This window comes from Penicillium cinerascens (genome assembly GCF_028974065.1).
Source record: "Penicillium cinerascens strain IBT 15544 chromosome Unknown scaffold_4_segment0_segment0, whole genome shotgun sequence".
Lineage (NCBI taxonomy): Eukaryota > Fungi > Ascomycota > Eurotiomycetes > Eurotiales > Aspergillaceae > Penicillium > Penicillium cinerascens.
Window position 1 is genome coordinate 2,365,559 of NW_026695297.1, and position 24,682 is coordinate 2,390,240.

The 24,682-nt window shown below is 49.2% G+C and overlaps 8 protein-coding genes across 8 annotated transcripts; 5 read left to right on the forward strand and 3 right to left on the reverse strand.

Annotated features, from left to right (window-relative positions):
- Nucleotides 1–388: 388 nt before the first annotated feature.
- N7498_008872 (autophagy-related protein 17) lies at nucleotides 389–2,035 on the forward strand (the record flags this gene model as incomplete). Its single annotated transcript, XM_058455934.1, has 1 exon — nucleotides 389–2,035. One exon carries the CDS (start codon nucleotides 389–391, stop codon nucleotides 2,033–2,035), a length of 1,647 nt encoding a protein of 548 aa, XP_058305922.1.
- A 559-nt stretch (nucleotides 2,036–2,594) lies between these two features.
- N7498_008873 (serine/threonine-protein kinase RIO1) lies at nucleotides 2,595–4,304 on the reverse strand (the record flags this gene model as incomplete). Its single annotated transcript, XM_058455935.1, has 1 exon — nucleotides 2,595–4,304. One exon carries the CDS (start codon nucleotides 4,302–4,304, stop codon nucleotides 2,595–2,597), a length of 1,710 nt encoding a protein of 569 aa, XP_058305923.1.
- A 1,782-nt stretch (nucleotides 4,305–6,086) lies between these two features.
- N7498_008874 (F-box/WD repeat-containing protein) lies at nucleotides 6,087–8,120 on the forward strand (the record flags this gene model as incomplete). Its single annotated transcript, XM_058455936.1, has 1 exon — nucleotides 6,087–8,120. The coding sequence occupies one exon, from the start codon at nucleotides 6,087–6,089 to the stop codon at nucleotides 8,118–8,120; it is 2,034 nt and encodes a 677-aa protein (XP_058305924.1).
- A 1,767-nt stretch (nucleotides 8,121–9,887) lies between these two features.
- On the reverse strand, nucleotides 9,888–13,000 carry N7498_008875 (uncharacterized protein; the record flags this gene model as incomplete). Its single annotated transcript, XM_058455937.1, has 9 exons — nucleotides 9,888–10,214; nucleotides 10,275–10,837; nucleotides 10,894–11,489; nucleotides 11,552–11,776; nucleotides 11,830–11,894; nucleotides 11,951–12,124; nucleotides 12,189–12,267; nucleotides 12,355–12,726; nucleotides 12,780–13,000. The coding sequence occupies 9 exons, from the start codon at nucleotides 12,998–13,000 to the stop codon at nucleotides 9,888–9,890; spliced, it is 2,622 nt and encodes an 873-aa protein (XP_058305925.1).
- A 1,704-nt stretch (nucleotides 13,001–14,704) lies between these two features.
- On the forward strand, nucleotides 14,705–15,663 carry N7498_008876 (uncharacterized protein; the record flags this gene model as incomplete). Its single annotated transcript, XM_058455938.1, has 3 exons — nucleotides 14,705–14,785; nucleotides 14,869–15,375; nucleotides 15,433–15,663. The coding sequence occupies 3 exons, from the start codon at nucleotides 14,705–14,707 to the stop codon at nucleotides 15,661–15,663; spliced, it is 819 nt and encodes a 272-aa protein (XP_058305926.1).
- A 322-nt stretch (nucleotides 15,664–15,985) lies between these two features.
- On the reverse strand, nucleotides 15,986–16,939 carry N7498_008877 (2EXR domain-containing protein; the record flags this gene model as incomplete). Its single annotated transcript, XM_058455939.1, has 2 exons — nucleotides 15,986–16,005; nucleotides 16,033–16,939. The coding sequence occupies 2 exons, from the start codon at nucleotides 16,937–16,939 to the stop codon at nucleotides 15,986–15,988; spliced, it is 927 nt and encodes a 308-aa protein (XP_058305927.1).
- A 3,678-nt stretch (nucleotides 16,940–20,617) lies between these two features.
- Nucleotides 20,618–21,239, forward strand: N7498_008878 (uncharacterized protein; the record flags this gene model as incomplete). The annotated part of the gene is made up of 2 exons (XM_058455940.1): nucleotides 20,618–20,714; nucleotides 20,767–21,239. 2 exons carry the CDS (start codon nucleotides 20,618–20,620, stop codon nucleotides 21,237–21,239), a joined length of 570 nt encoding a protein of 189 aa, XP_058305928.1.
- Nucleotides 21,240–22,131: 892 nt separating this feature from the next.
- On the forward strand, nucleotides 22,132–23,886 carry N7498_008879 (putative C6 finger domain protein; the record flags this gene model as incomplete). The annotated part of the gene is made up of 1 exon (XM_058455941.1): nucleotides 22,132–23,886. The coding sequence occupies one exon, from the start codon at nucleotides 22,132–22,134 to the stop codon at nucleotides 23,884–23,886; it is 1,755 nt and encodes a 584-aa protein (XP_058305929.1).
- Between the last annotated feature and the right edge of the window lie 796 nt (nucleotides 23,887–24,682).

The following is a 24,682-nucleotide window of genomic DNA, read 5'->3' on the forward strand; positions in this document are numbered from 1 at the left end:
ATTGCACCCTCGGGTGTGCAGTGCACTTGTCCCCGTGAGACTGATGAATATAGGTAAGTTTGTTCGTTTCAAGTGGAGATAGCACAGCTTGAAGCATGTGCTTGGCCCTAGAGCTAGCCTACCACATAGCTCTTGGTTATCGGGGCTCTATGCCCGAGCTCCTATCAAACCCCATGTGGCTTGGATGTGTCTTGAACTCAGCGCTCTACTCATGTGTGCCAACATAGTCGACCAATACTAAATGCCGTCTTCTCTAGGAGCTTCCTTAATTCACTAGGCTGGGTCCTTCCGTGTACCTTCGTAGTACGACGTTTCAGGTACCGCGGCAAATGACCCCCTAAGGTATCGGCTATCTAATTCCCCGTCAACCATCTCGGACCTTTCCAAGATGGCATCTTCTCAATCCTCGTCATCATCTATCTCGGGGCGTGGTGGCAACGAGCCCGACGACCAAAAGTCCCTGCCTCAGCTGGAGACCCTCATCTCTCACCTGCTAGCGGCAAAACGCTCCCTCTCGTCCATCAACCATGTCTGGCGTGCGAACGAGATCGTCACTGCCTCCCGCTCTGCTCTCGAAGAAAGTGTCGTCGTCTCCTCACGAACCAACTTTCTGCGTCGTGGGCTGAACAATCAGCTCAGACTGCTGTACAATGTTCGTTCGGAGGTGGAAGAGATCTCATATCGTGGCCGACAAGAGTTTTCGGAAGCATTGAAGAGCCTGGATGCCGCTGATGCTAGGCTCCGGAGCACTCTGGACCTTCTTCGCGAGACGATCGTTGATGCATCGTTCCGTCCTAAGGATGAAGAACCAAAGAGTCTGCATGACTTTGTGGATGAACGTGGTGTTGAGGAGCTACACGAGGCGATGAAAAGCTCGATCGACCGCACAAATACTGCGCGTGGAGATCTAGATATCTCCAATCGGGAGTTTGATGATGAGCTAGCCTCCATCAAACGAGCCCTCCGGCACTACCGCTCGGCCACCAAGATGGCTTCTTCCCGCGCATCGGCATCTTCGTCATCGTCGGCTTCGGTCTCGGACTCTGATCTACTCGCATTATCTTCAATGCCGGGAATGTTGCAGTCCCTTGAAACACACGCCCAAGAAATGGCCAGCCTACTAGAGTCACTGGTTCGTCATTTTGATTTGTGCGTTACAGCAGTGAAGCACACGGAGGGTGGAGGTGCAGCTGCTCGATCTATTACGGGCGACATGCCGGCTGAAGTGCAAACCAGCGGTGACGGGATGCCGAACTTTGGCGACGAGATCAACGCAAATCTCAACGCCCCTTTGGACCCAATGTCGGACCAGGAATACGAGGAAATGGTGAATGTATTGACGAAGGATGCCCTTGAAGCCGAGGACGTGGTGATGGAGATTCAAGATCGCATCAGCGAAATGGAATCCGTCTATGAACAAGTGGGGATACATCGCGATGCGCTGCTCTCCATCTCAAACGCCACCCTCCAAGTCCACCGGCATCTCTCCACTCTCGCATCAACGCGACTTCCGCGGTACATCTCCCAAGCACACAACTTCACCCAGGTCTGGAGCGAGGAAAACGACCGTATCAACTCCGGTCTCACCGAACTATCCGACCTACACTCTTTGTACGAAGGCTTCTTAAATGCCTACGACAGTCTTATCCTCGAAGTAGCCCGGCGAGCTCATGTTCGTGCCCGCGTGGAAAAAGTCCTCCGAGACACCAAACACAAATTAACCCAGCTCCACGACGAGGATGTAGCAGCCCGGGAAGCTTTCCGCGTCGAGCAGGGCGACTTCCTCCCATCTGACATCTGGCCTGGTATCGGCCGAGCACCCATGCAGGTCGAATTCCTTCGTGTTTCTGGGGGTCAGCTTCCGGCACTTGCAGAAGGGCAGGATCCAGAAGAAACTGCAATCGAGACTGATGCTGAGCCCAAAACGGGTGCAGCGGATGAGAACGCCAGCGGTGAGATAATCCCTGATCTGCCGAAAGATATGATCGAGCGGGCGTATGAGCGACTGAAGGCGCGCGGTGGGAATTTCGTTTGATTGCTGCATATTTTCCTCCTCTCCACTCAATCTCAACTCCGAGCGCTACCATTTGACACTTCATCCTCAATTTTGTTTGTTTGTTTGATGTTTTTTTTTTTTTTTTTTGCTACAGAGCGAACTTTTTGCTTGAATTTACACTGCATATCGGCTGGCGCAGAATGACTTGCTCTATTCAGCAACACCCAAGTGATGAAAGCTAATTGGTACGACCTTCCATTTGTCGGATGCATACTCTCCATTTTTGTGGGCGATGTAAGCACCATCGTGCGACTCTGTCGTATCATGGATAGGCATGACTTCCAAAGAGAGCGCTGATGGGTTCCATTCCCGGATTTTGATAGAAATCTACCGATGCTATCTACCTTCTACAAAGTTTTCTTTAGCTTCAACAGATGTAGTTGTGTATGACTGTATTTTTTTTGGTCTATACCCAGGTATCATATGTCCAATGCTCCATCCCTATATGCATTTTATCATCAAATCATGGCAGAAACGTTCGAGAAGATATCGTAGAGCCCATAACCATGCGAAGAAAATTGAAAGCAAGCGCACAGGTTTATTTCTTCTTCTTTGAGGAAGAAGAAACAAGCTTTCTCTTGAGATGCTTGGGCATCTTGTTCGCGCGCTGCTCACGCTTTTCTTCCTTGACCTTGGCCTTGTGCTCGCGCTTGGAATCCTTGTCTTCGAAGCGCTTGCCACGAGGGGGCTTCGGCGCGAATGGGTCCTTCTCTTCCTCGGTGTCACTGGCTTCGGAGCCCGACACGGAGACGCCGCCGCTGGCATCGGATTCTGACTCGGCACCGTCGACAGTAGCGGGAGTGGGCTTGGTCTTGCCAGTCGCGAGCAAATCTCCGTAGATTAGATCCGCGCCGGAGCCGTCGCGGATTTTCTCGGCATCACGCTCGACATCGTACACTTGGTCCAAGGTCTGGGGGATGTACTGCTGACGGAAAACAGCGGTGTCAAGCTCTTCAGACTCCTCGGTGGCACCAGCCTCTTCCCGAGCGGTGTAGAGCTTCTCAATTGCTTCGAACATCTCCTCGTTTCCACCGGTGATATCAGTCGGGCCCTCGGGAGACACGATGAATTGGTACACAGTGCGCTCGGACAGGATGTCAACACCTTTGCGACGGAAGAAGTCGCTAACGTTCTTGATATCCATACGCAGGAACTCCAAGCTGCGAGGATGGTCGTGCTCAACACTTTGGCTGACATCAATGACGTACAGGCGCTTCTTGTGGTACAAAATGTTATACTCGCTAAGATCGGCGTGGACCAAGCGGCAGACCTGGTACAGCACACGCATGTAACCCATCAATTCAAAGTAGAGCGAACGCCAACGGGCCTCGAGATCATCGGCGACGATCGTAGCGTCCTTAAGACGGGGAGCGGGAATACCCTTCGAGCTGCCGAGGAAGCCCATGACGAGAACGTGCAGACGGAGCTGAATGGGCTCGGGAGACGGGATACCGGCGGCGTAGATTCGTCGCAGGTTTCGCATTTCCTTTTCAGCCCAGACCTTGACCATTGCGCGGTTGTTGCTCTTGTTGTATCCCTGACGAAAACGGAACTCGCCGGTGACGTACTTGTCACGGTCCTTGAAGACCAAGATGCTGGTCTTGTAGACCTTGATAGCGCGGTGGATTGGCGAGGCGTCCTCCTCCTCAGGGATCGACATGGCATGGTACACGTTTGCCTCTTTTCCGGTGGACAAACAGCCGTGAATCTCGGAGACAACGCCACGGTTGATCATCTGCAGCAGAATCATCCGAGTGCGTGGATCCAACACCTGCTCTGATGTGGCGCGATCCGCACGATCTCCACCACGGTTACCACCACCGCCGCCCGAGAAGCCGGACTGTTGATCATCCAGCTTGATCTTTGCGGCATGGCGAGTCAAAGACTTGACCTGGTCATCAACAGAGGCGTATGTGTTGACTGTCGGCTTCTGGGTATTGGTCTTGGGATATTGCCATCTGGGAACGTTCGTATCGGCGGCGGCGTCGTTCAATTTTCGCTGGCGGTTGTAGGCCTTGGTGAGGTCCGAGGGATCGGAAGATTGAAAGTCCTCTGTGTCCAGTTCTTCCTCGAAAATATCATCGTAGTACTCGTCTTCTTCATCCTCATCGTACTGCTCGGTGGATTCTTGCCCCGCCTCAGCGGGGTCTGTGCCTTCAGGATTGACGTATCCTTGGTTAGGAACGTAGGTATGGGACGGAGCGAGGCCGTCAGCTAGGCCAGAGGCCTGAGCAGCAGATTCAGACATACTTATAATTGTCGTTATCGTGTAGAAAAAATTTTCGGGCGGGACGATAGAGGGGGGACGGTAATATTATGTAACCACCTACGAAGTTCCTCACCGGCCTTCCCCTGGCCGCCTAGAACGCTACGTTTCATAGAGGCACTCGGGAAAAAAAATAACAAAATGATTACTACCGCCTCCTGGCTTCCTATAGTACTCTTTGTCCTGTCTGTACACCTGCCCAAGGCTGTTCGACTACATACAATGCCTTGTCAGCAAACCCGCCATTCGGCTAAAGACCCCTAATTCAACTTACTAAATGTGCCTATGCTTTTAAATCGTCCCTGACTATTAATACGAGTGTGTAATATATTATTGTAATCACTGAACCCGATCACTGAGCATATCAACTTTTAAGGGACAAGATAATAGTCTCTTTACCGTAGCAGAAAGTTCGAGACGCGACCTAGGCATCCGCCGTTATATCTGTAGATAGATAGGCTACCGGTGTTGCCATTAAAGTAGGCCCATATTGCTTTCTCTTTTCTCTCTGCCAACTTACGTTCTTAGAGAGGAATGGTATTTCTAAAAAGAAACAGCAAGGAAAAGACAAGGCGAAGCTGGAAGCGGAACGTCGGCCGGCAGAAGGCGTGGAGCGAGGCACTAGGCGAGTGAATATTTTGGCATCAAAGTTATGCGCGAGGCGATGCGTATAATCTATAACGAGACAAATATCTCGTAAGTGACAATAACCGGCCGCAATAAGAATCCCCGCATGTTGGGATGAGAACTTCGGTGCAAGGTTCATGCAGACTCCGGCAATCCACGAGAAGTTCCAGTCAATGCGGAAGAAGCTGTCACTGGCGGATGAGCATGGTCTATAACCAGCTAGCGCGGGCATGGGCACTATGGCGGAGGGAACATAATTTCCTCGATATTTAGTGCGAGCTAGGTGTACGGACATAGAAGAGTAGTGTATGAAGTGCGAAACACATCCCATGGGATATTGATTAACAGAAACTCACAGGTCTAGTGCTGGCCTACCACATAGACACTAGCCTTACGGGACAGGTGCACTACACCAGGAGCTGATGGTGTAATTCTCGGCTTCCAGATTGACTCAACCGCACGACCGGGGTGATGTGCGAATAGTGGAGACCTCAGCCCTAGGGATATGGGGGGAAAGGCGGTCTAGCCATATTGCAGGGTGAAGAGCCTCCGAATTCGTCAGGCGGCGATCACATCATCGCTGTTGCACGATGGTGAGCAAAGTGATGTGCTCCAAGGCGGAGATGGCGCCATCACGTGGAGCCTTCGCACTGCGGGCTTGGCATTAGCCAATGCGGACTCACCGCCCGAGATTGTCGACCGCGAAGGTTGCGTGCTCTCAGTCTCTGCTCTCGCGCCATAGGTGTTTCAACCCATTGTGCAATTCTCTCACAGACCACGGACATATGGTATTTGAACTCGAACCACTCCCTTGATCCCCAACTTCATTCTCTTTCGCGACTACCGCCCAACCCTTATCTTTGCGGTTTCTGCCAGGGTACTCGCCACCCACATCTACCCCAGTGGCGCTACCACACTGCAACCTTGGTGTATAGCGGCAACAAATTGGCTATTTGCTTCCTGGCCTAATCCTCTACTCCAAGTCCTTGCATTCTACCGACTCTCTACGACTTCGAGACCACTTCTGCACGAACAAACGAGCCGACTGGCCTTTATCGCTTTCCAATACCCGACGTGATCGTCCTCTGGCGTTAGCCACATTCTTCCTGCCGGCCAACCAAGTGTCTCTTGCCTGTCATGGAGCAGAACACCCAGGTTTCGTCCGCCGCGCAGGACTTTGTCTATACTTCGCTGACGGTGGGGAATGACGGAACGAATGCCGATTCCAACCGTTCTCGGCCCCATAACAGCAACGATACCCACGAGCCGAATAATACGACCGATGCCCTATCGCGGTTGGCACAGCAAAACGTTGCGCCTTTCCTTGCAAAGTATCATCCTCGCCAGTACGCCCCGTTCCGCTCGCCGGAGGGTACCCCTGAGATCCCTCGTCCGGTGAACGCAGGCTACTGCTACCGCCACCAGCCAGATTCCAAGTGCAGGCGACAGGCGGATGAACAATCCATGCGCCAGCTACAAACCGAACTTGACACACTTCCACAAAGTGACCAGCAGGGAATCGCTCATGTCTGGTCGCTATTTTCCGCCGCCCCCGCCAAGCAGCGCAAGCTGATGCTTCAGGGCGTTTTGGCTCAGTGCTGCTTCCCCCAACTCTCCTTCATCTCTGCCAGTGTTCGAGAACTGATCCGAATCGATTTCCTCACGGCCCTCCCTCCTGAGCTCTCCTTCAAGATTCTCCGATACCTTGACACGGCCTCTCTTTGCCGCACCGCACAGGTCTCTCATCGCTGGAGAGCTCTGGCTGATGACGACGTTGTATGGCATCGAATGTGCGAACAACACATCCGCCGCAAGTGCGCAAAGTGTGGCTGGGGCCTACCTCTGTTGGATCGCAAGCGTTTGCGTGAATCGAAGCGCGAGATTGAATTGCGGGCCACAAATTGGGGAAATGAGTCCTCGAAATCTACCGGTGACGGCGCGCCAAACGGAACCTGCTCAGATGTTGAGATTACGGTCAATGGCAAGCGGAAGATCGAGACAGATGACCAGAGCTGTGCTATGATCAAACGCCACTGCAAGTCACCAGCCTACAAGCCCGACCCGAATGACGACTACTTCAAGACTCGATATCGCCCTTGGAAGGACGTCTATCGGGATCGATTTGTGGTTGGCATGAACTGGAAGCACCGTCGCTGTGCGCAGAAGGTCTTCCGAGGCCACACCGACAGCGTGATGTGCCTGCAGTTCGAAGATAATATCTTGATGACCGGTTCGTACGACGCCACGGTCAAGATTTGGGACATGGAGAGTGGTGAAGAGCTGCGAACGCTCCGCGGCCATACTGCCGGAGTTCGCTGTCTCCAGTTTGATGACACCAAGTTAATCACGGGCAGTCTGGATCGCAGCATCAGAGTGTGGAATTGGCGTACCGGAGAATGTATATCCAAGTACAACGGCCACTCCGAGGCGGTCATTGCGCTACATTTTGATTCGACTCTTCTTGCATCTGCTTCCGTCGATCGGACAGTCAAAATTTGGAACTTCAAGGACAAGTCCACTTTCGTCCTCCCCCACCCCGAAGGCGTCAACGCAGTCAAAATCGACACGGCCTCTCACACAGTCTTGACAGCCTGTGACGATGGTGCAGCTCGCCTTTGGGATCTAAACACCAAGCAATGTCTTCGAGTCTTCCATAACCACATCGGTGCGGTGCAGCAGGTTATCCCCCTGCCTCGCGAGATCGAGCTTGAGAGCCACCTGGATGACTGTGAGAACGACCACACATCCCTCAAGGATGGTGATGCCGTTATCAACACTCTTTCCCCCCTGCTAGAATCCAAGTCTCTGTCCGCGCAGCCATCATCATTTAGCTCATCCTTCGACCAGGACCAGGATCGCCAGGAGCCACCACGGTATATCATCACTAGCGGTGTTGACGCTACCATCCGCCTGTGGGAAACTAACACTGGCCGATGCCTCCGCACCTTCTTCGGCCATTTGGAGGGTATATGGGCACTTTCTGGTGATACTCTGCGTATTGCCTCTGGTGGTATGGACCGCATGGTCAAGATCTGGGATCCGCGCATCCCGACCTGCCAAGACACCTACGAAGGCCACTCCGCGGCAGTCAACTGCATCGGTCTCAGTGATAGCCGCTTCATCACCGGTGGCGACGATTACCTTGTCCGCATGTATGACTTCCGGGCTTAAATCTTCTATTCGCTTCCTTTGGGATTCGTATCCTACCCTCAGCCCTTTCACCATCCTGGGCTTGCCAACTTCTTTGCATAAACCTTTTCATTGGCGCTTTTCTTTTGATGGATGGATACCCTGGTGCTTTTCAACATATCGGATCTTAATGTAAAATTAGGAACTGTTCAGGTCAATTGGGCCTTTCCTTCTCTGGTCCTTGCATAACTGGCGCTCAAATGGGCTTTATCACTACTTGTTACTTTACGTCGGCTCGTGTTCCGATCTTGCTGTTAATACAGTAGTATTCGAAATCACATATACCTCCACACTCTTCGGCTCTAATTCCCGAACCCTAATTTGAAACGCTAGCCCAGATATAGTATATCCGTCGGTCCCCTTGTTCCTAGAATAGAAACTGTATTTTACAAGAGTCTTAAGTCTTTCTTTAGATCATACGACGAGCGTCTTCCGCAGGATAAGCTACAATCAGATGGCTAGGTATCAAGGACAGCGATGACAGACGCGGATTTAATATTCGAAGATTCGCAATAATCACTACCTCCATGATATAACGAGCTCACGAGATATCTTGAAAGTCGTATATGCTTCCTTCTTTCTCACTAAACTATCACTAATGTTCTCTTCTAGTAACCGTACGAGGTTCCCCTCGGATATTCTAGAAAGAGCATCAACATGAGTCTCCCGTACTTATAAGCCTTGCGCGGGATGTGATGTCGATTCCAGTAACTGGAGTAGGGGTAGAACGCCTCTTCAACTCCGCCCGGGATATCTATCATTACTAACGTGGCTCGCTGCAGCCAAAGACAATCCGGGATATTATGCTCTAGATGTGTATAGCAAGATTTAACCTCTAAGAGTAGAAGCGGCTTATCACTCTTAGAAGCGGCTTATCCTACAAGAGTATCTCTCGCATTAAGAGATCGTAGCGATGACTAAGGCTAATGAAACCCGAGAGGAATCCTTTGAGCTAATTAGTGATACCGAGGAGGATGACGTACAACCCTAGGATAGGGAGCCCCTTCTATAGTCTTGTACGACGACGGTTTATCTTGAAGGGATAGAGGCTAGGGATTATGATAAGGATAATGACGATGACGTTAACCTCCCTCTACCTAATACCTAATAGCGTGTATCTAGTAGAAAGCAGAAGCGCAGCAAAGCTACTTAATGGCTACATACTTAAGTCTCAATGATTTGTTAACTATGGTGTTTTGAAGATGGCCACTCGCTTGGGATGGCCACTCGCTTGGGAAATACGTTAAGGATTAGTTCAGTCATAATTGCAGGGTTGAAGTTCCCGCCCGCATACTTACAGTTCCATCTGGTCCCTTACCTGGTCCAACTCCAGCCCATAACAAAGACCTAGATTTTATGAAGAGTTGGGGTTTTGCGGGCTGTGGGTTGGGCCGTGGGCCTGGGGTCCGGGCCGAAACGTGGGCTTTGGTGCAGTCTAGTAATAAATTGTAGCGATAAGAGACTTGCCCTTCAAAGCAGATTTAACCACATAAGCCCATATCCGATTATCCATAATTGGGCTAACTTTTAGAGTGCTTCTTCGAGATCGTAGATCGACGAAGCGCCTCCCTATTATATACCACGTCACGGATATGCCTATTCAATTGATGGTGCTACTGCTCCGGTGTTTCAAGAGTTTACATAGGTTAAATGGAAGGACAGATGGTACTGAGCCAGAGATTTATGTAGTAGAAATTGGCAAACCTAGAGGTGAAAGCCAGAACGAGCTTTTGAGAGAGCTTTCAAGGTCTATTTGATGCGACAAACCTTCATGATTGTGTCCAAAGTGTCACTGTTGGACTTGAAGATCTTACCCAAATTCGAGATCTCCGTCGCTTTCATACCCTGGCGGATCCGAGCTACCGAATCAAGTCCTGGACCATCGCGCGCGACCTTGGCGATTGATCCAACCCCAATGAGACTTCCGATGATGTTGACAAAGGCCGATTGAGGGTTTTGCACCGTATCGTAAATAGCGAGACCTACGTTACCAGCTTCACCGGCAATGGCGCAGCTGCGGGCAAGAGTCGCAAGTCCTGCGGCGGCAGCAGCTTCCTCGCCAATAATAGGAACGAACTGGAATAGTTAGCGATGTTTTGATGCGCCCCAAAAAGCATCAAGGGAGAGAATACTCACGATGAGAACAACACTGACAATCGTAAGGATGAAATTCCTCTTCTTCGACTCAGCTTCTTGACCTTTTAAATTCTTCTCATCCTCTCCAATCTGCTTCGCTTGTGCCATTCCATTCACACCTTGCATCAACATGAAAACGGGAGAGCTATAGGCTTCCGCAGCGTTAGAGATTGAGCCGTTGATCCATTGACCCAACATGATATCGAGCAAAGTAGCCTTCATCTGACTGCGCAGGTTTGGGATGTTAGGAATGACCTGCGAAACAATGTCTTTTGGATTCGGAACAACCATAGACGTGTTCTGGATGGGGAAGTTATTGAAATTGTAATCGTATTCCCGATTCCCCCTGGGACCTGTGTAGTATTGCTTCCGCGTATGATCACCGAATTCAACGTAAGAAGAGTCAATGCCTTCGTCGGTGAGCTTAGCGCTCCAGCCATCAGAGTCCGTCAGGGTTAAGCGCGTGGCAGCCCCATTGGCTGGAAAGTCAAAGTACGAGTCGGTACGGCTACTGAATTCTCCGCAAGGATAGTTCTTTCCGTCTGGAAAGGTGCAGTCGAAATCTAGGAGCTGATTAGTATATACCCTTCGTTGGGATAATTTGGAGGCATCTTCGTACAGTTCATTCCCTCTCCAAAGACAGGCATAGCTCCGACGAGTTCTGTTCCAGCCGGATTGCCTCCGTCGCCCACAAACATAAGCTTAGTGTAGAGAATCTGCGGCACCAGATCATTCATGTATTCGACGTAGTAAGTGAACATCTCGTCATATCCATTGTTGACATTTGTGAAGTTATCGTAGGCGGTATCGAGCATCTTGATCAGGACTTTTAGGGTGTAGAATGCGACGCAATCAGTTCTCATATCCGTGGCTGCAGAGCTGAGCTCTTCGAGGCTATCGTACGTCCAGGAGTAATCGCACAGTTGGTAGTCGTCGTCGTATCCCGAGTCAACCTCACTTCCGGTTCCGTTACTGGCATAGGTCTGGTTCAGGTCCACTGCCCAATCAGAAGTACCACCGAAGTTCAGGCTGTCACCCCATTCTCGTCGAGCGACGTAGCTTTCCGGGCTGAGCCAGGAGATCCAGTCTGTCTCGTTGAAGATCACGACATCACCTTCATCTTCGTATTGGGAAATGCTGATATTGCCATAGATATCACTGTTCTGGTCCTGGGAGAGCCAAGTGAAGATCTCATAGTTGGAAATATATCCGGCCCTATGGAAACGAAGTACAGCATTAGTGTAGTTCGACGCCTTCTCTTCAGAGAATATCCTTACGTATTAGTGCAAACGCCCAGGGTCGCACCAGACAGTGGGCCGGTGAAATGGCAATTGGGTCCAGTGCATCCGGCTTCAGCAAGTTTGAAGCTACGTCCGTATAGAGGAAGACCCATGATGATCTGCTTTGCGGGAACTCCTGCCTTGGTGATCATGGACAACGCGTATGCGGTCTCCGTTTTATTGACTTGACTGCGAAGACAACCGCCCGCTGGGCATCCGGAACTTTTCATAACTGTTAGCAAAAGTTGACTTTTTGCAGAGACAAAAAAACCCACGCCGCAGTTGGCTTGTCATAGTCCCACTGACCGTGAAGGTCATAAGTCATATAAACAATATAGTCCTGGGATATATATAAGCCTGACGATGATCCTCCATGTAAACATTAAAGTAACTTACAACAACCTCTGAGATTTCCTTAATAGGGAAGTTCCTTAGGTACCAGTAGGAAGCAGGGGCAGCGATCGACAAGGTCTTGCCGGAAGGAAGCTGTTGCCGAACCAACTTCAAAAATTCAAGATAATTTGCTCCAGAATCTGGGCTATCGGGTGGAACACCTCGGATATCTTGGGCCTAAACTCGTTGTGAGCTTCAACTAATAGATATTAACGGAATCAAAATTTCGGTCTTCACTTACACCGGGGTATTCCCAATCAAAATCAACTCCATCAAGATTATACTTTGTGATAAAGTCAACCACATTCTTTGCAAAGATTCTTGTTTCGTTAGCTTTATTTCTATAGCGCCCTCTTCTCTCTTTGGGATAATAAAGAATAGCATAAGCCATAGTAAAGGACACTTACTGGCGATTGCCATCTTTAACACCACTGCGCAGAATGCTATATGTATAACCACTGGTCGAGAAGCCCCAACCACCGAAGCTAAGAACCTTGTCGATCAGAGTCAACTTAAGCATGCCGTCAAACTGCTCTTGCTGGCCGCTAACGTCAACTTTCCAATCAGTTGTGATATTAGCAAAAGCCCAGTGGACGGCTGAGTAGTAGCCATTGTTGTCTAGCTTGGAAATGTCCATGTTGAGACACTCTCGCTGCTTATTCCAAGCCTCGAAGTAGCCAATACGCCTAGGGCTCAACACTGGCTCATTATTGTTGGTGATTTTGGTTCCACAATTCGAGATACACCCATTAGTTCCTCTGCGAGCAGTACCCGGGTTACTATGCTTCAAGTTAGGTCAAGGAAGTAGTTAATATCAAGTCTAGTGACTTACCCGGTGTCAGCAGGGCTAGAGGTGCAGAATTCGGGAGTGATACCACATTGTCCCCAGATGTCACAGCAGGCGTTAAGAGGACAAGGGTTTAGATTTGTCCAATTACTTACCGGTCCATCGGGCTGGATTGTACCGGGAACCTTTTGTACCATTAAGTTAGCATAGGTTAGGTTGAGGGATAACGGGTAATTCACCTGCGGGCCACAAAGAGCATTGTCCATTGGTGATGGGAAGGGAGGGGTGCCAGCACTTAGGCACATTTTCGCACCAGCTTGAAGATCACCGCATCCCGACCAGCCCCAGGTTTGACTGTTGTAGCCTGGGATCAGGGCCATATCCATTTGGTTTGCCGTCGCAATGTCTGCACAGAGGTCATTTGGTTGAATTGTGTGAGTGTAACACGTTCCATTTGAATAAGGCTTGGGGGAAAAGTCCGGCAGAGACCCCGAGGAGCAACAGATGGGATCATTGGCTTTGATCCCCGTGTTGCAGAAGTCCGCAATTAGGTTAAATGTGGTTAGGTCGGCCTGCGAGATGCCGCAGCGTTGGGCAAGTCTCCAGCAGCCATCACCAGGATTTGCCCTGATATATGTGCAAGTATTTCCCAAGGAGAAAGATATAAGAGATGAAAAAACGAGTGTATGTGTAAGCAATTTTTGAAAGAGCGACATGGTGTGGACTGGTGACCATAACGCTTTCTATAATATCGGGGGAAGCAATCAGTTATAAGGCAATCAGCCACTCAGCATCTTAACCCAGTCGGATTCTGCTTTAGATCCAACGGGGCGATGTTACCCAGTTATTGCCTAAAGTGAGTGGTAATTGAGTCCATCCGCTAACACAGCGATGGGGTCCTTTTGAACCCGGAGACTGTTATTAGCCTCTCAGGGTAGTATCATTTGGTGTTATTTTTCTCATTAGAAACCTGTTTAGCCCCAAGCTATTCAGTGAAGACGCAGGTTTACCTAAGACAAGTGGAGATCGTTTTGAGAAAGGGGTAGTCCCTTAGTCGCAAGCTTGCCCCTTTTGAAAGTCCGGTACGCCCCAGACGATTCTTGGACATCCCGTGGGAAGGTAGAAATTTCACTCTAGCTTGAACTCTATATTAGCCCAAGGTGGGTATTTGAGGACCCTTAGACTGCCCTTTTGGCATCTCAGTTAGACCTAGTCCGTTCCATGAGTCCGCTATGAAAGAGTGACCTATACGGATGAGAGCGATATGAGATAGAAAACAAGGTTCTTTTTTCACCATTCTGAAACATCACCAAATACTCCGCGGTGTAGAAAGAATACGCTTGCTTGATCCTGGGTGGTGCACGGTCGAAGGTTTCTGAAACAGCGCTATGCTAGGCACGCATATCTACCGTGGTTGAAAGAACATAATTAGACACGGCAGTAATAGGTTGTAGAATTTGCACGACGAGGCCTTGAAGGTTTGCCGATGTGGGTCTTGGGCCCGAGGCTACATCGGCCTACGGGTCTATCTATGCCCTCCGGAATTCCTACCTCCGGCACCCCCACATCGCTTCGCTTAGTCCCTGACGATCCGAACTCAGTTCGGCAGGGGGTGGTGGGAGCAGTAAAGGGGGGTGGTGGGAGTATCAATTCTCTATCTAAATACGGCTACTAAACCAGCACTTCACTAGTCTCACGGAAAAGGTATCAGTTTTGGGACCAAATTACCCCTCGAATACCGCTCAATCCCCGAGAAAGTGGATCTCACTCGCGAAGCAACATCAAGCAGCGAATGTGCACAATGCAACCTTACCTCGTTAGACCGAGAATATCCTTGAGACCCTGAGAACTGTATGACAATTAGCGCAACATTTTTTTACATTACTCTACCTTATAGCCTCTTCGTTTTCTCCAAGACTTGACGAGAGATTTAACGTACTGTACGGGTCCGAACTCATGAGTTCGCCATCATGAGGCTCTCTATTACATATCTTGCTTTATCTGTCTTGGCTACGGAAGTGCTTGCTTCCTTGAGTGCAGGGCCATTTGAGGTAGGAACTTTTCCTCACGTCATTTTAAATCATCCCTAAGTCACGTTCATGGTCATACCCAGCAGCTAATCTTTCATAATTAGTCTGTCTTTTTCTACTACGCCTATCGCATAGACACCCTGGCCGGTCCGGCTTCACTCGGCATCGCAGAAGGATGCCCTGGTAGTGGTCCAAAAGGCGTTTGCTACTTTGATGAGTTCGTGAGGTGGATCCAGCGGAGCAAATACCCTTGGACGGGTGAGACTTCTGTCGGCGATGTCTTGGATCCTGATGTCGACACTACGGCTCAAGAGTTGAGAACGTCAGGCACAGAGGGGACATCCTCACGTTGCTCCAATCGCTATGATTTCAATAAGGTCTTTCCAGGGATCTACCCAGCACGCACAAAGCCATCTTATCAGGCAGTCATGAGGACCCTGGTCAAATCAATTCAAGCCCAACGCTCAGTACTTGGCGACGACAAGCTTACTTCTCAGCTTGACAAAGCTCGTCGGGCATTTGGCCGCACTTATGAAGCAAGAATTGGTGACTTGACCAATGGTCTTATTGGTGAAGTGAACGAGATGCTCAAAACTAATGGTCTTACTTGGGTAAGTTTATTATAATGAACCAAATTTGATTATCATGCACTAACCACACCGGGTCAGACCTGTGAGACATTTAATAGAGAGCTCCTCAATGGGTACACCGTGAAAATGATTAACACGAAGGCCACAATTGATGCCCACCCTGATCTAGGCGCAGATCTCGAAACAGCGATTATGGACACGGTTGAGAATTATGACCATGCAAGAAGCGCTGGCAGAACCCATTACAATACTATTGTAGCACTCCAAGCCTATCAAAACCTACTTGAGGGCTCCTGTACTAGTGCTTAACCAAAGCTGCTTCGAAAAAAACCATGGGAAATACCTGGCCATGGGTCTAGCTAGTTTCGAATTTCTTTCTTTAGGTGACTAGCCGCCCGGAGTCGAGCTTTAAGTTGGAAAGGCCACTGGGATATTTGACATAGTTTTCACTGAACGAGAATTGATTGTTTGATATCGAGAACTTGATGGACTGAGAATAGTTGCGATCCCTTGACAGTTTGGCAAACATATGATCCCTTAAGCTCCGAGACGTACGAGGGCGGCAATAAGTATACCTTTATTAGAGGTGCTTATGTAGATAAGTCTGAGTTGACATACTTGAACTCTAGTTTTACCTCATGTGCAAAGATTCTATAAAAGATCTGAAACTTTGCCTACCCCCGGATCCTTCATTGGCGACATCTTTAGCTCGTCGAAAATTTCCGATGGAATGGTTGCACCAGTAAGGGCAGAATCTGAACATGATGGCCGGACGTAGAGGCAACGTCCGAGCAGCTTGGGCATCAAATGCATATGCGAGGCGGTCGTTGAGGAGTTTCCTGGCCGACTCAGGAGTCTCCCTGCGGAAGTCTTGCTTCCCAGTAATATATCCGTTGGGTTTAGATTCGCATTTCTCTGCAAAATCGAAAAAGGCATTCAGTCTTGTCTCGTCGGATATATCGACAAGCTGAATGTAGGCATCGCCAAGAAGTCCAAATAGTCCCGTTTTCGCCGCATTCTCGAGTGTGGTATGCACTATAATGACACGCATCACAATGACTCCGTGTTGTAATTTCCTGAGTGCCCCAATCCTTTCTTTAATGTAGACATCACCATCGCACGTATTATCAAGATAATCAAACATAAAAGAGCCCCCGCGAGCCTTAGCCGCACTCCAAGCTAAATGATCGAGAGCACTTCCGTCACCCCAGTATCCAGCACTGTAGGCTGGTGTCCAATTCAAGTGTATCGTGTCACGAGAGGGGTCGATCCATGTTTTGTCAACGCGGATATCAGAATTCCACGGCACCTCTTCTGGGGTCGAACCATCCTCGCGAAAATGCCCAGATTCAAAGGCGACAAGACGCGACTCACGGCATACACGGCTGATCATTGGTGCGCGTCGGTTAAGATTGGTCGTTTGCTGCAGCTTACATGCCGGCGGATCAAGACCGAAGACGCCGCCGTCATCCCATGGATAGTCTATTTCAACGACTCGGTTTGGGAGACATTCACGCCATATGGCAAGTCTTAGTTCCGCGGGCAGCCGGGAGAAGCAATGAAAGTCTTGAGTGTCGTTTTCCATTAAGTCAAGATGGTTGGTGGGATATTGGAGGGCAAGTTTGAGAAATTCAAAATAAAATTTTTAGGGCGCGGCACGGCACCCTTTATTTAGCGCCGAATCTCGCCACGTTTGCGCCAGGGAAATAGTTAAACAGAATCCGCTAGTGGGAGGGTCCCTTATATGCAAAAAAAAGCCGTCCTACGATCCTACCCTATTAAACACTAGTCGGCCGAATGTGTGGGATTCTCCCCTTTTGCGATCCGTTAAGCAGGTATGTAGAGGGGTATCCGAGCCGGTGGATCATTTTTATCTCAGTCTTAGGCCCCTGGTTGACCGCTTTTTCTGCCATCACTGCTGTCGTCTCAGGCAGACCTTAGCTGTCGGAACGAACAGCTTGTGGAGACCGGATTCGTGGATAACGTAACCGGAAAGCGAGCCGCCCATGTAAGCGAGCCGACCACCTCAAAATGTAACGGGTTGGACCCGCTTTCCACTCTATGGCCTGCCATATAGCCTTTCCCTCACTCACCTCTGCCCGCTCCCGTTCTACCACTGTCGCTTCCGTTCTGCCACCGCCTTCACTCATTACTTACCACGCGTTGTTTGCTCTGTTCCTTCCCTTCTCCAAGCTTTTTGTACAGTGGTGTAACATAAGTATTTGACCTCGAGTACTTTAGGATCCACTTTTAGCCTGACCGCTTTATTATACCGCCTACTTTATTAGTACACCACACCTCGCGTTTCAACGCGCTTGCTAACATATACGCTACAGTTAACGCGTTATAGCAGTCTTTCTTACCTTATTATGCCTCCTATACGTGGGAAGAGAGGCCCAGAGCTTGACTGCCTTACTAGGGCCAAGATCTGCGAATTACACGCTACAAATGGCTGGGGTGCAACAACCATTAAGAAGATGCGCTTTCCCGATATTCCACGCTCAACAATTCAATATACCCTTACCCAAGAGGCAAAGCGTCAAAAACAAGAAAGCCTTCCACGCTTAGGCGCTCCAAGGAAGCTTACTGAAGAGGATCGTGACTATATCTACGACACTATACAAGAAAAGCCATCGATATTGATTAAAGATCTACTTAGAGAGGTCGATTTTAAGGTCCATCGCCAGTCAATTTGGCGTCTAACCCACGAAATGGGTCTTCGAAAATGGAGGAAAATGCAGCGTCCGGCACTTACGCCTGAACATGCTACGAAACGGCTTCAATAGGCACTCGAATACCAACACTTCACTCCTGAAGACTAGGCCCGCGTCTACTAGTCAGACGAATGTACAGTTGAACGTGGAATAGGCCAGCGGCAAGAATGGACGTTTACACGTCCAAAAGACCAGCTTTTTCAGCATTCAAAAGAAGGCTCTCAGGTTCAGATAGTTCCGGCGCGAGGGAAGCAAATTAAGCAGATGTTTTGGGCTGCTTTCTCTGGCTTACCGCGTCGATCAGGCCTAATTCCATTATTCGGAGATCCTACGTCTAGAAGAGGTGGTGTTTCTTCACGTACGATTGAAGAGCTCTATCGGCGTATCTTACCTACGCTACTTAATAGTATTGATAATAATGCTATTTTTCAGCAAGATAACGCGCCCGTTCATACTGCATATATTGTACGGGAAGCTCTTAATGAGCTTAACTGCGAGATTATGGAATGGCCTCCTTATTCACCTGATTTAAACCCGATCGAGAACCTCTGGGCGCTGCTAAAAGCCGAAATTCTTAAGCGTTATCCTGAGCTAATGCGCCTACCGAACAACGAATCTACGTTAGATCTATTGCTAAAAGCTGCACAGGAAGCCTGGGAAGGCCTAGATATTGAATTATTCAAGCATCTATCAGAAACTATGCCTCACAGGGTAGCTGATGTTATTAAGTATGAGGGGTGGCATACTAGCTATTAGACTGAATTGAATTTCAGAGGTTTCTGCCTGGCAGTATTAGAAAAGTGGGTCCTAGGCCGAAGTACTCGAGGTCAAATACTTATGTTACACCACTGTACATACAGTGACACAGTAAAAGTTTCGACACCCCTGCCCCACACCAGTTATTACCTAATATCCTGCCTAGCCAAAATCCTTAAAAGTGTGTACCTGAGAGAGCAAATTGGTGTTCGATAGTCCCAAATATCGATTGATACTTCCATTAAACAAGATATGGCTTTTGCAAGGTGTCTCGGCATGTCTATTATGTTTATAACCCAAGTTGGGGCCCCAGACCCAATGCTGGGTTGAAGAACTCGACCCAAAACCCAACCCAGGCTGGGTTGGGTCCGGGTTGAGTTGGGTTCTGCGGAAGTCTAGGCATAGTTTTGAGTTCGCAAATGAGGGCTACGACATTATCATCAGTCCTACTGGCCTCAGATTCCTGAACTTTACGTCTCTCAATTTAAGTTGGTCAGTAAGCAGGTTCGCCAAGAAGTCTTATCCGTTATCTTCCAAGAGTCTGCGGTATCTGTTCATGTCCAGATTCCCCGACACGGCTATGGACCATTCAGCGAACACACTGCATCCTTGCCCTCGATTACCCAAATATTGAATAATTATCCGCTACTATGCAATATGGCAAAACGGCTGACTATTTTTGTTGATCCTGAGCGCCCTTATATTCATACAATGGAACAGAAAATGGGAAAGAAAATAGACCCTATCATAGGTCGCTTTGTTCTGGATCACTTAGGCTTGATGTTGGTGGCAGCCGCGATCTTGAGACCCTTCTTTATTTTGGGTTATTCGGCTGGGCGTGTTTATAGGAGGGTTGCAACAACCTACAGCAAGGGACACGACGATCTGACAACCTTCGTTGACAGTATTTTGCACTGTTTTAAGACCTGCAAATCGTTAAAGCTGATTCTCTATTTAGACAGATTAGAGTTACCAGGCGTAAAGATTATGCTGAGGCTATTTAACATACCAAACTGTTCCATGACCCTAGAGGAATGGTGGGAAATACCGAGACGAGGACCGCGAGGCAATTTGCGCGAGTCCGCGCTAGCAGTTTATGATGAGCGGCATAAGGATCTCATTCCGACGGCAGCTGAAGAGTCTGGGCACAAGTGGTTTTTGTCAGTTTGTCCAAGCTTGGAAAGAATTTATTTTCAAAGGGTCGAGGATATTATGATAAGGCAAAGAGTCTGGTCCAGGTAGCCCCCAGCCAAGCGCGTATGATTTACGGGAGAGAGTTGGGTTATACACCACAGCTGAGTACGGATTCGCATTTCGGCCTAGTTGGGTAAACCAACCTTGGGTGAGGGGTCAGGGTAAATGAAACAAACACACACACACAAACATACTATATCCTTTCCTTCATCTACATACGCTCCCCTTCATAGCAGTATGTAGAAATGACGCTGGAAAAATTTAATCTCTTCTGGACGCGGATGCTGTTCCATGGTTAACCTTCTACCACCAGCCCTAATCTGTGTCACCTCCCAGCTGTGGGGATGACTATACCTAAAGCTCCAAGTATTATCCTTGAATAGGATTAACTTATCCATTTGGAGTGGCCGAGAAAAGTGAGGATTCGGGAGCCCTGATATGCCGCTATGGTTATCCTACTGTCTTTCTCGTCTTCTCTCTTTCCTCCGTTCTTCCTTCGTTCTTCATAACCGTGCATAAGGTCAAGCCTCAAAATACTGCTGGCTTCAAATCATCCTTAACTACCCTCTTCAATATATTTTCAAGGATTCGCATCGAAAATGTTCGGAAAGGAGGAAACTCCACCCGATGATCCCACCCTCCCTGCCGCCGCAAGACTTAATGAAATATATATTGGCGAAGACTGGAAACCAACTCGTGAGTACCTCCACCAAGGCAGTAGACAGTACACAAAACTGACTATTTGTAGCCGAGGACTACAGCAATGTTCCGACCGTACCAACTGACGCTGCTCGTCAAGGAGCTATGAATTATAAACTGCCAGAAGATATCCCTCAAAGGAAGGACTGCGTGGGATTTGTGAAGGCCATGACCTGGACGAGCATATTCTTCACGGCCGCCATCACTACTGCAGCTATTGCCTTCATATCTTTTCTGTGCTGGATCGGACCGCGCCAACATCTTGAGGCTCTTGAGCACAAAGCTAATGCCTACAATCAATCCCACCATAATGCGACGGAGGAAAGCTTCAAGCCACCACCTCCTACCTACATTCCTCGATTCTGGGAAGAATCTTCGATACCCATCCCGACCGCGAGCTTGAGTTCCTCTCTTCTGACATCAGTCTCCCTGTCCACCACCCCTGCGACTCACACCACCTTCATTACTCGCACTGGTGCAGCAACCTCTGTGCAGTCGACCCCCCAAACCTTCAGCGCGTAAGAGTCCGCATCTCCAAAGTGCTCCACGACACCTTTCTCTCACATTAAGCTGACTCGTCTTTACTTCACTTGGACCCAATGCGCGTGAGAGTCGCCGACTGGAGGAAATACTACATCTGACATCGGTGCCGTATGGACGCTCGAGAACGTTGAAACATCCATTTCGTTATCTTATGTTCACTTTACCGCTACTTGTTGGGAGCAGTTGCTCTTTATCGATTGCGAAGCCTGGAATTTCCAGGTTGGCTACAGTTTCTGGTCCCTTTATTGACTGATTGCGTTGCTGTCTTCGTCTTAACAATATTTCTGTCCTTGTTTTCCGTCGTGTTCGTGACTGAGTTGTGCAGTGCTTTTGATATTCAATATTGGTGATTCTGTTACTTTTGCGTTCTTCATAATCTTTCTGTTCCAGGTAGATTCAATCAACAAATGTGTTTCTGCTCATCCTCTCAATCTCATGTAGAGAAATATTCCGACGGCGCAATGTTTCAACCCAATCGCACTTGGCTTTCCAGGAAGCCTACAAGTTGCATCCACTCTCTATTGGTGTCTCGGAACTGTGAATTTCATTCTGCACATATCTCATGAACTTCCATCCGGGTTCCTTTCAATCGCTACTTTGCCGGCTGCAGTGGCCGTTCGACCAATTCATTGCAGTACATGCCCATCGTATATTCACGCCGAAGTGCGACTCGGGCTCCACCGAGTGTAAGTCTTTCTCCAGGTCAACCATGCAAATAATTCTCCTGGACAAAAACTTATTCTCACAGAGTTCACACACTATCATTTTCACCGAGTGAGGGCGTCCATCCGTTCACGACCTTCTGTGCCAACGACAGCCCTCTCAAGTTATCACCGAGCCCACTGGAGTGAGACGAGGAGACCTCGTCATCATGGAATATACTGTTGAACGGTTCCAGCAGGCCTTCAAAGCCTTCATTGCACCTCCAGAGCAGGAAACGGAAATCGCGGAATTGGCATCATTCATCGATGATAAACCCTATTATCACCTCAGACGCCACGCCAGGAAGAAGCTCTCGGCACTTGGCATGCCATGGATTGACAATGACATGACTGGCACATACGATCCCCTTGAGGATTCACCCCGCTCCAAGCGCAAGCTCACTTCTGAGCGACGAGGTGGACAGTTCTCCAGACCACCCAAACGAGCTAAGAACCTGTCCCCAGCCTCCCTGGAAGAGCTCCAAAACAAGATCGAAGAGCAAGAGAAGCAGAAGAGAAGTGCCGAAAACAGACGTCGTAAAGAGGAAGAAGCCTTCCTCTCATCTGGTCCTTTTGACTACAACCTTCGTACTCGCACTAAACCAAGTGAGATCTTGGAGAAGGGGTTGGGAAACGCCAAGATGGCCAACGACACTGATCCCGGGGAACAAGATACTCTTGGTAGCTCTCTTTCTCACAAGGGATGCCTTGCATGCCGGGACCTACAAATCGAATGCTCTCTGATCGAGTATCCGTTTTCCTACCCTTGCAGCGACTGCCGAGATGACAGAATTGAATGCAAATTGGACCCTTCCCCCATCTGGAAACGACCATGTGAGGGATGCAAGAGGCGCAGGGCACAATGTTCATACAGCTCCGGGGACTACGACCACAAACTTCCATGCCACTTTTGCTTGCAGCATGGGTTCGACTGCGTCGCCGGGCCTGCCAGGAAACAGCCAACGGCTGGTCAGTCCCAAACGACGAATATGGAGATGACCGATGACCCTCAAGGCTACAAAACTCATCATACGATGGCGGAAGATGCTACTGCTGAGGCCAATGGTGGATCCAGTCACTTGGACTTGGATGAGTCCAACCAGTTCCCACTGGAGACCGAAGCAGAGTCTGAGGTTAGCCTGCGTAGCAAAATCTCGGTCATCGCTGGAACAACTCCGACACCAAGTACTACACTTTCTGAAACATCTGAGCGGCCTGCTCTGAACGCCAGTGATCAGACTTGTCATCGTCTGACTGGCGTACAAACTTCGCTAAAACTATGGCATGAGATCTCCACGGATGGATCTAAGCCTTGCAACTGGTGTTACAATTTTGCTTATGGTATATCTGGAGACAGTGAATTATCCCATGAGATCATGAGCAAGAGCTATGACCATATCCTTGGGCAACAGCGTGCCGATACACAGGGAAGAGAGCCAAGGCGCATGTGCATAAACTGCACCATTGCCAGGATTTCTATTCTGAAATGTCCACACGACAAGATCCAGAGCTTGTCTGGCTCTCCAATTTCTCACCAAGAGGTGCGTGCCGCGTTCGACGAACTGGCAAAGGCCTCAGTGGCGCTTGAGTCAACATCAGACCAGGCTGGTAAATGCTTTCCTCTTCCCGGCTACCCATGGTGCGCCATTTGTCGAGAGCCAGCATTCTACCTCTGCACCAGCCACCAGGAATTTGCAAATGATGAGTGGTCTTTAGGCCAGTATATTCCCTCCGACCCAGGATGTGGGCTTCGGCTTTGTGACTACTGTGCCCACTACGCCCAGGTATACCGGGGTGATCTGGATGCAGTGGTCAAGAAGGGACAAGAGGATACCAACAACAAGACCGAACTGCGTGCTGACGTTGAATTCATTCTGAAGCGCTCACCAGACAATCCGTTTAAGCGCCTTGCAGGTCTCGAGTGAGGGAAATGCTGAATATTTACCTGGTGCCGGGACTCCCCTTTCCTATTGTCCCTTTTGTGCTTACTTCCTTCCTTCGATATACTTGATTCTCTCGTCAATAGTTTTTCACTTATCTGCCTAAATTTGTCTATAACATCGAGATAGTAAATGCCACATTGACCCATATTATGTGTCTTCATAGCATTGTCTTAAAACGTGCCCTACATGGAGCTGTAATTACCTTCACATGCTGTAAACAGTCTCTATTGTTGCTATTATCTCTACTGACAAGTTCCAATCAACGGCTTCAATCCTTCTACACTGGTTCAGTATCCATTTAGGGTTCTCCACACCCAAACCAAGTTCCCGCACACTTCACGGTCGCCTCCATTCAGTGCCATAGCCTTTCTACCCAAAAACCTCTGCCTTGGACAGTATTAGCTCTCCCTTCTCTTCATAACTCACTCATTTACCTCAATTTCCGTCCGATCTACTGGTGAGCACCTATCGCCAAGTCCACAAGGAATAGGGCTTGTCCCGGCCCGGAAAAAAACACTAATCGGGTCGGATTTTCTGCCAGACAAAAAAAACTCCCTTGCCGATTACCTTTTTTTCTCCGACTTCGTTCCTTTAAGCAGGAAGGTGTGGAGAGCCTTGCAGCGATCTCATTCTCTCCATCTTTTCGTTTGTTACCTCGAGCTGCCACGAGACGTGCGCAGCTCACCGTCACGACGTCTCCCGCAAAGCGTCGTAAAGTTTCCCCAGAGCGCCGCCCAGGAGAAGTACGACGTCACGGCCACTCCGAACCTCCGCCGCT